Here is a 13,873-nt window from a genome sequence, read left to right as displayed (position 1 = left end):
ATCCAACAAATATTAATTTTTGAATTTAAATTTTTTTAGAATTTAATCCAATAAAATATCTAAAATTAATTCTCGACTCATTGCCATTCCAATGTGAACCCATGTTGCCAGAAAGCCCCGATAAGAAACCACTTCTCATTCAATGCAATGCATGACAATATACTCGTTATAAATAATATAAGACAATCAACAAAATTAATTTATTACCAAAAAAAAAAAAAGCGCAGTTTCCATCATCTTCCAATTATCTGCGGAAAGCTGCTACAACTAGTTAGAATAGATAGATTAATAGAATAAGATGACTCCTTCAAGTTCTGACCAGCCTTTCTGGTAAAAAGGCATGGCATCAAACTCGCTAATATGTTCAAGCACAAAACCCAGAACCATCGAGACAACATAATTTAAACAAATGCGTTTCCCTATATGCCATGAAGATTACAAGTGCTTAGGTATATGCCTTAACAACGTAACATAGTTTAAGACATAAATACTTCAACACCTGCAGTTTTCCTTGTCTGGCAAATTAGGCAAGTATCTACGAACCCTGCACAATCTTTACACAAACACAAATGTCTACATGGCAATAATAAAATAGAGGCTTCCTTTGATTTGCAAGCTCTACAAGTAATCTGCCTTTCGAAGGAGATTGAGTTTCCTCCCATGATGCTCTTATGGTTCTGATTAGCATTAAAGGCTGCATTATCTACCTCACTATCCCCACACCCTTCCTTGCAATGACTAATGCACTGTGCCATTACCTGCTTCAGATTGCTTTTCAAAGCATTAACTAGAGACTCGTTATACTTTGCTCTGCACTGCCAGGAATGAACTTCTGTACTAATTTGCTTTACTCTTTCTGCTAGTTCATTGTTCTTGCGATTCATGTTCTGTATTTGAAGTTCTTTTTCGAGTAGTTTCCTGCCAATTCCTGTTTCTATAGCACTTAATAAAGAAATTGTGTGTCTATGTCCCACTTCCCTCATTTCCTTTATCATATTCTCTTCCTGCTGGAAAAAATCCAGGTAAGCACTAACCAATAACTGTCAAATGTGAAAGTCACCAGAAACTTCAAGATAAAGTAAACTACTAAAGCATACAGAGTCTCATAAACTTGTACTGTGAAAACATTTTGTATCTCATCTCAGAACACAGTAACAAAATTCTTTTTTCTTTCACCCTCAATTGTTCAATGGATTGCCACTTCGAAAATTGTAAGGTATAATTTCCTTTATGATGACAACACAATTGGAAACAGTTGGAAAATTTTTTGCAGTTAAGAACTTCATTTGGTAGGAGATTAGAAGGGGGAAAATAGAAAAAAAAAAAAAAAAAAAAGAATTATTGAAATGATTCTTCCAAAGACAATAATAAAAATAATGAAAAGTCTTTTTCAGAGACTTTGCTGGATATATTACATAACAATCACTCACAGGCAAGGTAACAATGTCAACAGTAAATAAATGGAGACAGTCTAAGAACCCGAATATATGATTAATAAAAAGAACATGGAAATATGTGTGCCTTTTCTTAACAGTAGCATGAGAGATGTCAGATTAATGGTAGACATCAACACTACAGTTGAAAATTTTAACACTAAAGTATCACCTGAAGTCTGATATGGTGATCAAATTCTTCTTTCTGCCGATCAATCTCAGCCTTGACACTGTCACCTAGAGACAACATAATGGGGAGCGCAGCTGTCTTCTGATCACTTGCAAATTTGACAGAAGGGTTGCATTCTTCTTCCTCACAGGAAACGTTCAGTCCAATTGAAACAAGATTAGGATCCAAAAACTTTCCAAGTTGACCATCTTCATATTGATGAAAATTATTATTTGAAGATATTTGATGCTTTTGTTGTCTGGAAAAGGATTCTTCCTCCCTCCTTCCTTTAGGAGGCCTCTCAATGATAGATGTGTGCTCATTTCCCATGTCATTTATGGGACCTTCAATGCATCCAACAGGGTCTGTGGCATATTGCAATATGACAATGAAATTAGGTCAACCATGAGACATTCAAAACAAGAGGAAATGAAAATTGGAATAAGCAAAGTGAACAAGAACAAGAAGTGCAAATGCAACAAGTTAAAACTATAGGTAGCTGCTAGAATAAAATTGACATGGGAGGGGGGGAACCACCAAAGAACTCCATCTAAAAGTTTTGCCTTTCCCTCTTTCTATGCCAATATATTGAAATAGTTGCTGTCTAAAGCAAGCAACATGGACTTAAAATCATATTCAACCCCTAACTCCATATTAGATGCATACATCAAATGAGAGCCTCCAGGCACTAAGCATAAAACAACCTTCAGCATATCAGAACACACACAGACACACACAAGAAAAAGTGCAAAAAAGCCATGGATGAATGGCGGCAGCACAAATACCATTCTAGATCGCCCAAGCAATAGTGTTAAACATTTTCGAGCTACAGTCTATTAAACCCCAAAACTCAGATTGGTTTTTAGAAAGCTCACTACCTCTGAACAACTGCAGCTGAGGCAAAGGATTAACTTCACCCGGGAAACGGTTTTCTCCAAGGGAAATCGGCAGCTGAGAATTGCCATTATTACCTCCAAACATGTCCCTAAATAAAAGCAAGAAAATGATGAACTTAGACTCCATTGGTGAATCAAAGTCAAATGTTTTCTTGCAATACTATAACCAATGAGTATGGAATGTGAAGAACGCCCCCTAAAATTCAATTGGATTTTTTTTACAGAATATATCGATCAAATGAAATATATTTGAAATATCTGTGAGCTAAAAGATTCCCTATAAAAAAAAAGAATCACAAGTACCCAGAAATGCCAGAAAAATTACAACCCTATGAGCCCTCTGCTGAATCGCCCATCGCATCACATAGTAAAGGAATTCATCAAACGCTACAAGGAAATCAATCTGATATAAAAAATTTTGGCGAAAACATAGTAACCCATAAATCAAATTACCTGAAATCGGTGTGATCTTGGGAAATAACGATATGGGAAGCGAAGAAGAAAGGGAAAAAGAAAGAATTGTGATGGTTTAAATAGCAGTATTGGGAAGGATGATGGGAGCGGTGGTGGCGGTGGGGTGCGAAAAAGGAAGCGTAGTTGAGAGGTAGAAGTGAAGAAGAAAATCGAGGATTCCATTGGTAAAGGACTTGTTAATGTTGTTGATGATGTTGTTGGCATTGTTGGTGGTGGTATTGGTATTGGTGTTGTGATCTTCATCACTCCCATCCAACGTCGTCAGCCTGGCCTGCTTTTCGTTTTCTTACCCGTAACTTGTTCAAGGCGAAGCGATTCTTTAATCTTTTTATTATTTTATATATTTCTTTTATAAAATAAAAATTATATTTCGATACAAATAAAAGTACCGTAAATTAATTATTTTATTAAATTATAGTTTTTTTTTTCACAACGAAATATTTTTAAGAAAGTTAATAATTTTCATATGCAATCTAAAAAACTAAAATATAATTTCGACTTATTTTTTAACATTTTTTCAAAAAAAAAAACTTATTTTTTAACATCCAAATAAACAACAATAAATAAATTATTTTTTCATAAAATATTTTGGTAATTAAGTTATTTTTCATTAAATTTATTATATGTTTTTGTAAATTAAAATTATATAATCTGACGTAAGTAATAATTTCCATTCCAAATGCAAAGGTGAAACGTGTAACGTTCTCTCCCTTACGTGTAATCTACAATGAAGCCCCCCACCAAAAATATCAAACCTGCTAGATTCTCCTCCACCACCACTTTTATCCATTTCATATTTTTTTGTCCATCCACGTCCAAGCGCGGCCACCATAAATGTCTTCCTCTTTTTTAACCATATTTCGATTTTACCCTTCCTCTCTAATATCTCCACCCTCTGCATCAGGGCTAATTCTGTCACTTCGCACACCGTAAATATAGAGCCAGTTAAAATTGCCTAAATTCGTTCGCAGTCACAGATACTCACTTTCTCTCTCTCTTCAAATTCGCATTCCCGATTCCATCATCACAATTTTTTCTCCCCAAACCCATCGGAAAATGCATTTGCTGCCCAGTCTTAAAGGGTTTACGGATTTTACCGCCGGCGCCAGGACCTTCTTGCCGGTCCGGACATCCGGTTTCGAGAGAAGACACTGGCTCAATTTTGCGGATTCCTCTAGGAATTGTAGGATTGTCGCGTGTTCCGTTGAGAGAAATGGGAATGGCGGTGGAGGAGGAGCGAGTTCGAGCTCCAACTCGAGTTCCGGGTCGGACATGGGCTCGGATTATAGGGCGAGTTCGTTTTTGTTTCGGACTCAAACTTATGCTTTGTTGAAACAGCAAATGGAGGTTGCTGCCCAATCTGAGGTTGGCCTCTTTTTCTTCTTTTTTTTTTTTTTCCCTTCTCTCTTTCTATCGTTTTCTCATTTTGTGTTGTTTTTATGAGTTGGTTATGGTATTTTAGGACTACGAAGAAGCTGCCAGAATTCGTGATTCATTGAAATCCTTTGAGGAAGAAGAGCCAATTCTGAGACTTCGCAGGTTACTCAAGGAGGCCATCAGTGAAGAGCGGTTTGAGGTACCGATTTCATATACATTTCTGGAAACTAACGTAGTTCTGAAGCAATGGTAATCCATTTCAAGTATTTACGGGTTGAAAGAAACTAATTTGAACTAAAAGGGTGCGAATGGAAGATGTGAAGGCTGGTCATTTCATTGTAGTTATCTTTGAATTACATTTACAGTAATGTATGAGAGCTTGCTTACTTCTCTCTCTCTCTTTAATAAGGTTGTCATGCCATCAATTATCATCCATAAGTAGCTGCAACTATTTGATATAGGGGCTATTCAATGTGACTATATTATTTCTTAAGCTGTTCGTTTTATTTTCTTCCTGATAATCTTTTATCCATTTGGTGATTCTTGGCCAGGATGCTGCTAGGCATCGAGATGAACTAAAGGAAATTGCACCACATTCCCTCCTGAAATGTTCAAGCGATGCAACAACCTTGGTATGCTCACAATCTGAACATTGTAGCAGTAAATGATGCTGTTTTAGAAATGGCATTCTTCTTATTATCTAATTTCATGTGGTCCATGTTATTTATCTCTTTCTTCCTACCTAGGTCCATTATCATTTGGTTGACTTAGAATTTGATGAGCGTCATTAAGTCTTTCCTGTTTGGAACTATGATTTTGAATAATTAAATCAGAGACATTTCTGGCATTCTTAAAGAACCATTTCACAGGAACATGACCCCTCCCCCAAATATTGCTTTTGAAAAATTAAATACTAAATGTCTGGAAAACACTTTTGAAATCAATGGAATACATAGGAGGGTGCAGAATAGATCACTGATTATTTTGTGGGTCATTTCTGGACTTGGTTAAATTAGATGTTCAGCCTGGTGGGCTAAGCCTGGACAGATTCAGCAAGAGACTGCTGAATGTTGCTTATGAGAGCAGAAAAAAAGAGTAATAAAAACTTAACTTGTAAAAATCTCATGCATTTCAGGGGATCAGAGTTCAGGTTAGGAGTGTGTACATTGAAGGCCGAAGTCAGCCTTCAAAGGGACAGTATTTTTTTGCATACAGAATAAGAATCACAAATAACTCAGATCGTCCTGTTCAGCTTCTCAGAAGACATTGGATTATCACGGATGCCAATGGAAAAACTGAAAATGTTTGGTGAGTTGTTTACTTTTCTTGTCTTTTGCAATTCTGAAAAAAACTAAGAAATTTTTTGGTGATCGTCAAGATACTTTATTTTCTATTTGTCTTTTTATTGTCATGTGGACTTGGGCTTAAAATTTTACCAAAATTGATCTTGTGCATCATTTGCCATTCATCAGGGGGATTGGTGTTATAGGTGAACAGCCAGTTATACTTCCTAAGACAGGGTTTGAATACTCATCTGCTTGCCCATTATCTACCCCAAATGGCAGAATGGTGAGCTACAATCTCTTCCTTTCTTTTGCTTCCATTAAGAACTGCCAATTTTTCTTTTTTGCTTCTATGGTTTTCCTCCCTTCCTTCACCCCCTCTTTCCATATCTTTCTTTGAAATTTGTGGCGGGGGATACAGTCGAAAAGCATGATACACAATGAATTTTCCTCTTGCCCAGAAATTGGTTTAAATTGCATTCCGAAGTAGGGACACACTTGGATTCCTAACATATGTTAGATTTTAGATTCTTTTATTTTATTAATAATATTATGAAATAAATTCTTAGTGGTGCATGTTTACTAATAAATAAATGTTAGTATTGTTAACACTTTTTGCTAAATGATTTGTTATTACTTATTTTACATTTCGAAACGTTTGCTGGATTAAAATGCAAGCTAGTTAAAAGAATTGTAGCTTGGAGAGAAGGGTTCTTTGTTGAAAATCTATTAATAGATATTTGCTTTCTTTTTATTGTTCATCGTTTATCCTTTTATTTGTGTGATATCAAGCTCCAAATTTATGAGAATTGATTTTTGCTAAAATTACTTAATTATGTACAATTGCAGGAAGGTGACTTTGAGATGAAACACATCGATAGAGTAGGGTCAACAACTTTCAACGTGGCTATTGCACCATTTTCTGTGTCAATACTAGGAGATGAAAGTGAACCTTTCTGAAATATGCAGGGGCAGAGGAACTGCATCTGTTCCATGCAATGTGCCATTTACCAAATTGAGTGTTAAAAACAAAAACTACAAAATAGCATCTTTTTTTTTTTTTTTTTTTTTTAAATTATGCAAATGTAAAAGCCATCTCCATTATTGGGGAATATTCTCATAAATTGTTGTCTAGAAGGTTACAAATTCTCATAATTGTATTTGTATGTAGTGATCTCGTGGAAGAAATTTGTTAGTAGAGATGATCAAAGGTATGCCAATAATAAATTTTCGATTTGTGATTTTAAGACTTAAATTACTAGGATTATAACAATTACAAGGTTGTTTATGAGGTATAAGCTCGTGAGGTGTGAATGGTAATGTTATCTTACCTGTAACTAGTAGTTAACATTCCATTTAGACGCGTCTCTCTTTGGTTTTCGTGACGTATCTTCGTAAATATGATGAGTCCGGGTATCTGAAAGATAAGCGAGTCTTATCCTGCACTCTTCAATTCGTTGTCAAAGCGAGTTTCTTCAGTTCAAAAGCAGGCATTATTTCTCATAATGTTAAAGAGGCTTATTCTTATGATTTAGTAGGGAAATTATTTCATAAATCTTCTCTTTTCTTTATTAAAATTTTAATATACTCACTTTAAATTTGGGATAAAAACATAACCCACGTGTGCACTTCAAAATCTACTCCAAAGTATAATGGTCATTCATGGTGAATTAAAAAGAATAGCTATGTGCTTTAAAAAAAAAAAAAAAAAAAAAAAAAAAAAACAATAGTAAGACGTTATCACTCTGAGTGAAATCCACTTGCATAGTGATGTGGCCCGCATGCATGGTTTGAACTAAGATTCGGCCACTGTCCAATTTGAGCTCTGGGTCGGATTAGAGTGATCTAATTTGGGATGAAAACCAGACCAGAGCTTCATGAATATGTACTGGATCAAAATAAATTCATATTAAATTGGATCAGATAGCTTTGGTCTAATTTAATTCGAAGCAATATTTTTTTTTTGTGTGTTTAATAAGTTTAAAGTCATATAAAAATAAATTTAATTATAATTAAATTAAATATTTATATCGAAATATGTGTAAAATTAATTAATGTTTATATATAAAATATACGAATTTATATATAAAAATTTAATCTAACAGTGAATATACTTATTTTTAAATAAGCTTAAATATCTCATAAATACACTCATTTTTTTTTTTAAAATAATTTTTGAATCAATTCACTGAACTGAAATCGAAACCAAAAGCTACTGCTCAATTTATGATCTTTAATATCTTGAACTAGAATTATGGGTTTTAATCCAAAACCAGACTGAAACTGGCCGGTGTTCGGACTACTTGGAGCTGTGAACTGGTTAGAGTCATTTTTCCAAACTAAAAGCATATTTTGGCCTAGTTAAAGTGGTGTAATTCATTTGAATGCCACAATTTCCATGCAAAGAGAGAAATATAAACAAAGACGTTTCTTTTCCCAGAGGTTTCGTTGCCAACACATGACTTTATTTTTAGGTTGTACGCATTTCACTTCTGAATTCATGGAAACCAGTCGGAAAATTATAGAATATTTCTACCACTAAAAAACAATATTCCTCATAATTGTCAAATCGAGATTTAAATAAAAAATTGAGAATCAAAATTTTATTTTTCTTAATCACGAATTGAATAAAAAATCTCAAAATTAATTAAAAATAATATTTATTATAAAAACTAAGTAAAATTAATTAGTAACAATATATTTTTATTATATTATATAGTTTTATTTTATAAACTCTTAAATTGTAGAGAATAATTATCTTTATCTCTCATTTAAATTTGATTAAATAATTGAATAATAGAAAAGATAGTGCATTAAATTAAAAGCTCAAATATATTAATATGAAATGTCATAATTTAATAACTTTAATTAAAAGTGTAAGTTAAAAAAAAAAAAAAAAAGAAGAGGGAGAGTAAAAAAAAATTACTGAAAGAAAAGTATATAAGAGAAGGTTTTACGTACACTTTTTATAATAAAAATAAAGTGAAATATTAAAATTTAAAATTATATGATGTAATAATCTTATAGAGTCGGTTATTTATATTGATTCTTTTTATTCATTATTATTCTTTCAATTTGCTCACAATTAAGGTACATTTGCCGTTGACTCCGTAAATTCATTATTTTTGCTTGGTCACCACGGTTGTCTGCCATTTACTGTTGGTTCACATCTGTCCCCAAAAACATCCTTTGAGGCTTGTCACCCTCTTATCGCTGTCATCTTACCATTACCTTTTCTTTTTAATTATTTAACTCTATTTAATTTATATATTTATTTACTATAATTTAAAAAAAAAAAAAAAAAAAAAACAATCCCATCTCTGCCTATTCATTTCTTTTCTTTTGTTTGCTTTTTGTTGCTTTTTTTTGGCTGTGGCAAAACTAAAAAGAAAAAAAGAAAATAAAAAAAAAAAGCGATGAACGTCGGTGAAAAAGCTAAGACGTGATACGCGTCACCGCCGGGTGAATCAATTCAGGCACTCCTGCGAATAGCCACAATCCTATGCTTCACGATGTATTCCGTTTCGATGCGACTTCGCTCATACGCTCAAAAAAGATTCCTAACTGCACCCGCGTGCCTTTCAGTCCATTCAAGTTGCATAACCACCAATATCTCAATCACACGTATCATCTCAAAACTGAACCCTAAATTACCTACTGAGAATATATATTAGGACACGAACAAGCTTGGCGTGGAAGAAGAAGAAGAAGTTGTGACCATATTTTGGGTGACAGGCTATAAGTCAAAGAATTCATAATAAGGGACCCACAATGCGACCCATCACCGGTCGCATTCTCTAGCTGTATGAAAGCTAAAAAGCTAACATCAATTTCCCACATGATTAACAAATCAATCTTAAATCTTTTCTGCAATCAGGCCAAAACTGTGTCTCTCCTACAATGGAGAGGCTTTGGGATTTAGGTGTTGATTGATGAATCATGAAAGCCGCCATGGATGGCTTTCATTATTACTCTCAAAAATGGGTCTAGCTCTCCAAATATGGAGCTACAGTGCAGGGAATCATTTATTACCTAGTTGCTTTATTCCTTCTTAAGGACAGCAAAAACAGCACACACCCCAAACCATTGTTCTTGAATTCCCAAAGGTAAGTAAGAAGGTAAATGAGAAAAATTTAAATGACTGAAAAGGGATGGTAATCCAAGAAAGGGTGACAGAAGCTTGCATGTCTTCAAAGAATTTTATATTTGCATGCATACAAGGAGATTGGGACTAAAGAGAGAGAGAGTCTCTGGTCCATTTTCAAGATTTTATCTAATCGTAAGTAAAAAAGAAAGAAGCTTGGACTCAAAGCAGACAACTTTATCTCCTCACTTTCTGTCTCTCTCTCTCTCGCTCTCTCTCTCTATATATATATATATATTTTTTCTGCTTTCATCTCTTTTCCCTCTTTATTTATTTTTTCTTTCCAAAGCATACAAGCAAAGCATCTACTTGTAGGCTCTTGCACACCACCACATTGTCTATTTGTCTTTGCTTTCCCTTGTAAGTATCCACCTTTCCTTTCCTTTCCTTAGAATTTAGCTGCTTCTTTTATTCCATTTTTTCAATATTATAGATTTGAATTTTAATCTTTCTCTGCAAGAACCCACCTAAAGTTTGGAATCTCTGATTAGTTTTGGCCTTTAACGAAGATCAAAATATAATCAACCTGGGATTTTAATATTCTTAATTTCCCATTGGCCCAAATCATTTCTGTTTGTTGTGATGTTGATATTTCTATATGAGCATCCCCTATTATACTAATGAGAACTTCCTCTTAAACTTCTCTTCAAAGTAGTCTAATGGCATTTTAGGCTCTCTGTTGGGTCTTCAAGTTTTAAAAAATGTGTGAACTCAAGGATATCTGTGTATGTTTGACGGTGCATTGGAGCATTTGAGTTCTACTTTTCTCCCAGTCTGCTCTTGTTATGAATTATTTGAAAGCAGTTTTCTTCTGGGTTTAATATGTCTCAGCTTTCCTAAAGTTTCATTTGCTATTGTGAAATTGTATTATCAAAATATCCGTGATTTTTTTTGTTTTTCTTATCAATTTTTTCTTCCTTTCCTTCCTTAATTATTCACAATTTTTCGTTCTTTTCCCATCTGGAAAATCATTGCCAATATATACGTACTCATGATTAATCATAGATTCTTTTAAGAAAATTCCATTTCTTGCTCTATTCTAGCTATTCTTTTGTGGGTAATCTGTCTTCATTTCTTCTTTCCCTGTGATAATCAGAAAATAATTCTATCTACTATACCTGAGCATCAAATATAGTAAGTGCACAATCAGAGAAGTAGAAGTGACAAATTAAATGAGTTTTGTAAAAGGATCCTCCCAGAATACTTGGCATCCTGCCATGACTGCTAATACAACCCTGGCCAGTTACTGGCTAAACTGGAGGCTCCTCCTTTGCACCATTTGGGTCTTAATCTCAATAACTATTGCATCCATCCTTATGTGGAAATATGAAAACTTTCACAAAGCCGAACGGGGTAGTGGAGACAACAAGCAAGAAACAGAAGCAGATTTGTATGATGATGAAACTTGGCGACCCTGCCTAAAGGGAATCCACGCTGCCTGGTTGCTAGTTTTCAGAGTTTTTGCTTTCTTTGTGCTTTTGGTGCTGCTGAGTGTTGTTGCTTTAGTGGATGGGGGCAGCATATTTTACTACTATACTCAGTAAGTTATCCATTTTCTTGATCTTGGCTCAAGCCTTGCTTAAATCTCATTTAATCATGAAATTAGAGGGGATAAAAAATGCGAACTTTAGTTTTCAAACATAAATTTCTGTCACTTTTGATCGTTTGAATTATAGATTGATCAAAGATGTTTCTTGGTCCTGGACAGGTGGACATTTACTTTAGTCACCATTTACTTTATGGTAAGTGCTGTGCCTTGAAAGAGTCTTGTCAAATGCTTTTGAGAACAAAATTTTTTGGTGATCTTAATTTTCCCTTTTGTCAATTATATGCTTAATAATTTAATTATCATTTTTGAAGCTTGGATCATTTCTGTCCGTGCGCGGATGTTACCTATATCACAGAAGAGTTTGTCGAGATAAGGTTGATAGCGTAGAGGTAGATTCAGAGCAAGGAAACTGTGCTACTCCTGCACCTGGAGAAAGGTCCAATACTTCCATAGAAAAGAGAAGCTCAAACTCAAATGAACAACTTGACAGGAGGCAACCGGCAGGGAAATGGGCTTTTCTCTTTCAAATAGTTTTCCAGGTAAATCAGCTAGTCTATTTGGCCTCCCCTTTTTTTTTATTTGAATACAGTTATAGGTTATTGACACTTTCTTGCATGGAAACAGATGAATGCAGGGGCTGTTATGCTCACAGATTGTGTATTTTGGTTTGTAATTGTTCCATTCCTTGCAATCAAGGATTACCATCTAACTGCTGTGAGTATATGTATCATTTCAGAACTTAAACCAACTCCTATATTTCTCTCTAGCTTGTAAATTTTGCTTCTTTTCTTTGTTTCCTAAACAATGTGTTTGTTCTTTCTCATGACAGTTGGTTATAAGTATGCATTCGATGAATGCCATTTTCTTACTCTGTGATACTGCCTTAAATTGCATGGTAAGCTGCTTTTGCACAAGGCTCCCTGCTTTCCAAATCTTTTCAGGAACTTCTTTCTAATTTCAATTTTTTTTTTCAGCGGTTTCCTTGGTTTCGAATTGCATATTTCTTCATATGGACAGTAATATATGTTTTATTCCAGTGGATTGTCCATGCATTTTTCAGAATATGGTAAAATCCTTTCTCTTCTCATTCTACCACTTAAAGGGTGTTTGCTCATGCTACTGTAACACTTAGCTGTTATTTTATAACAGGTGGCCATATCCATTCCTTGACTTGTCATCTCCATATGCCCCTTTATGGTACAAACTCTTAATCACCATCTCCTTGCAAAGTTAGAAAATTGTATCATAATTTTCATTGAGCATTTATTTAGTGCTTGTTAACCCATTTCTTTGTCTGAAATGGAATTTGAAGGTACTTCTCTGTGGGTGTGATGCACATCCCATGCTATGGTATTTTCGCTTTTATTATAAAGCTGAAACACACTCTGTTCTCAAGATGGTTCCCTGATTCCTATCAATGTCCAAGGTAGCTGAATTTGCGAGCTTGGAGACCTAAACCAGTTTCAAAATGTTGAAGAAAATGTGGATTATCAGCATATATAGAGAGTAGCAAAAAGAGAATAGAGGAAGACAGAAGACCAGAGGTAACATATGAGACTAGTGACATCATTTGTCATCAGAAAGCATAGAGAAAATCATTTCAATCTGCAAGTTTTTGAAATATAAAAAATGGTCCAACAAGAAGGCAGCAATCTGAGCTTGTATGGCCATTGTTAGAGTAGCATGGCTGTAATTTGCAACTATATACAGATTCTGAAAATAATTGAAAGAAAAATTCTAAATTATTTCTATACATTTTTCTTGTTTGATATACCTTCTTGAAGTTCACTGTATACAATATGGCGAGTGTTTGTGTACCCAGCAGGCAACAGTTTGCACTTTGCAGGTTCAAATCCTTCCCATAAATCATGGCCAAAAAGAGGAATAAATCCTTCCCTTTAATTAGCCTGATTTTATAAGCAATTATTGCAATATAAAGAAAACATTCACAAAGTGATTCGCTTGTCCTGTGGGTTATTATAACCTAAAAAAAAAAAAGAACAATTCAGAGACGAGACAAATAACATTTTTTTTTTCTCTTCACAGATTCTGATTCAGGGAAAGCAAAATACCATGACATTCGGGGCTTTTGGATGAAGATCATCATCAACTGCCCTTTTATGACATTTTTTTCCTCCATTCTTTTCTTGCTTGCTAGCTGCTTTTATGTCATGTCATGCCAGGACCCATCAGCCATAAAAGGAAAGTTGCCTCGTTGCTTAGGAAATTGAACTAGTTTCCTCCTATTTCTCTCCAACTATTTCTCTTGAATTGATCAACTATTCTTTAGAAAAAATAAAACTTTTTGAGCTACCTCTCTTTGTTGATAATCATATTCATACGCACTTCATTTTCATTGGAATCACCATCACAAGAAATTTGTAGGTGGGGGCAATATAGAGTTAGTTGGACTTTTCCACCTTGTAAATTTAAAGTTTTTTTTTTTTCCAATGAGTAAAATATGTATTTAGAAGAAACAAGTGGGCCAAAATCAATAGTTAATTTTATGCTTATTTTTATTTATATTTTTAATCAAGCACAAGATCAA

At 34.3% G+C, this 13,873-nt stretch overlaps 3 protein-coding genes across 8 annotated transcripts; 2 read left to right on the top strand and 1 right to left on the bottom strand.

The window, feature by feature from the left end:
• Positions 1-268: 268 nt before the first annotated feature.
• LOC110642826 (probable BOI-related E3 ubiquitin-protein ligase 2) lies at positions 269-3,300 on the bottom strand. 3 transcript variants are annotated; one of them, XM_021794997.2, is made up of 4 exons: positions 2,952-3,300; positions 2,481-2,587; positions 1,606-1,967; positions 269-1,007 (listed from the first exon to the last, which is right to left on the bottom strand). In XM_021794997.2, exons 2-4 carry the CDS (start codon positions 2,581-2,583, stop codon positions 477-479), a joined length of 996 nt encoding a protein of 331 aa, XP_021650689.2. In that variant the 5' UTR covers positions 2,584-2,587; positions 2,952-3,300; the 3' UTR covers positions 269-476. The 3 variants fall into 3 exon arrangements, with proteins under 3 accessions (XP_021650689.2, XP_021650690.2, XP_021650691.2); XM_021794998.2 differs by having other exon boundaries at positions 269-1,004; positions 2,952-3,299; XM_021794999.2 differs by lacking the exon at positions 2,481-2,587.
• Positions 3,301-3,770: 470 nt separating this feature from the next.
• Positions 3,771-6,873, top strand: LOC110642832 (uncharacterized). Its single transcript, XM_021795011.2, has 6 exons — positions 3,771-4,337; positions 4,435-4,548; positions 4,901-4,981; positions 5,485-5,657; positions 5,822-5,918; positions 6,482-6,873. Exons 1-6 carry the CDS (start codon positions 4,029-4,031, stop codon positions 6,590-6,592), a joined length of 885 nt encoding a protein of 294 aa, XP_021650703.1. The 5' UTR covers positions 3,771-4,028; the 3' UTR covers positions 6,593-6,873.
• Positions 6,874-9,494: 2,621 nt separating this feature from the next.
• On the top strand, positions 9,495-13,848 carry LOC110642802 (uncharacterized). 4 transcript variants are annotated; one of them, XM_058140168.1, is made up of 9 exons: positions 9,495-9,738; positions 10,873-11,316; positions 11,485-11,518; positions 11,637-11,864; positions 11,950-12,039; positions 12,155-12,220; positions 12,300-12,391; positions 12,475-12,522; positions 12,638-13,078. In XM_058140168.1, exons 2-9 carry the CDS (start codon positions 10,949-10,951, stop codon positions 12,753-12,755), a joined length of 1,044 nt encoding a protein of 347 aa, XP_057996151.1. In that variant the 5' UTR covers positions 9,495-9,738; positions 10,873-10,948; the 3' UTR covers positions 12,756-13,078. The 4 variants fall into 4 exon arrangements, 3 of the variants coding, with proteins under 3 accessions (XP_057996151.1, XP_057996149.1, XP_057996150.1); XM_058140166.1 differs by having other exon boundaries at positions 9,495-9,911; XM_058140167.1 differs by lacking the exon at positions 9,495-9,738 and adding an exon at positions 10,004-10,136.
• The last annotated feature ends 25 nt before the right edge of the window (positions 13,849-13,873 follow it).

The sequence above is a fragment of the Hevea brasiliensis genome, chromosome 17, assembly GCF_030052815.1.
Source record: "Hevea brasiliensis isolate MT/VB/25A 57/8 chromosome 17, ASM3005281v1, whole genome shotgun sequence".
Classification (NCBI taxonomy): Eukaryota; Viridiplantae; Streptophyta; class Magnoliopsida; order Malpighiales; family Euphorbiaceae; genus Hevea; species Hevea brasiliensis.
The sequence above is the reverse complement of the archived record's forward strand: the minus strand, read 5'-3'. Positions and strand labels throughout refer to the sequence as shown.

What these genes read in the sequence shown, in the direction of transcription:
- LOC110642802 (XM_058140168.1), top strand. Translation starts at nt 10,949, where the DNA reads ATGAGTTTTGTAAAAGGATCCTCCCAGAATACTTGGCATCCTGCCATG. An exon ending in AGGATTACCATCTAACTGCT is followed by an intron (nt 12,040 to 12,154) that starts GTGAGTATATGT and finishes TTCTCATGACAG; the next exon opens with TTGGTTATAAGTATGCATTC. An exon ending in CATGCATTTTTCAGAATATG is followed by an intron (nt 12,392 to 12,474) that starts GTAAAATCCTTT and finishes ATTTTATAACAG; the next exon opens with GTGGCCATATCCATTCCTTG.
- LOC110642832 (XM_021795011.2), top strand. Translation starts at nt 4,029, where the DNA reads ATGCATTTGCTGCCCAGTCTTAAAGGGTTTACGGATTTTACCGCCGGC. An exon ending in CAAGCGATGCAACAACCTTG is followed by an intron (nt 4,982 to 5,484) that starts GTATGCTCACAA and finishes CATGCATTTCAG; the next exon opens with GGGATCAGAGTTCAGGTTAG. An exon ending in CTACCCCAAATGGCAGAATG is followed by an intron (nt 5,919 to 6,481) that starts GTGAGCTACAAT and finishes GTACAATTGCAG; the next exon opens with GAAGGTGACTTTGAGATGAA.
- LOC110642826 (XM_021794997.2), bottom strand. Translation starts at nt 2,583, where the DNA reads ATGTTTGGAGGTAATAATGGCAATTCTCAGCTGCCGATTTCCCTTGGA. An exon ending in TCAGCTGCAGTTGTTCAGAG is followed by an intron (nt 1,968 to 2,480) that starts GTAGTGAGCTTT and finishes AATATGCCACAG; the next exon opens with ACCCTGTTGGATGCATTGAA. An exon ending in ATCACCATATCAGACTTCAG is followed by an intron (nt 1,008 to 1,605) that starts GTGATACTTTAG and finishes GATTTTTTCCAG; the next exon opens with CAGGAAGAGAATATGATAAA.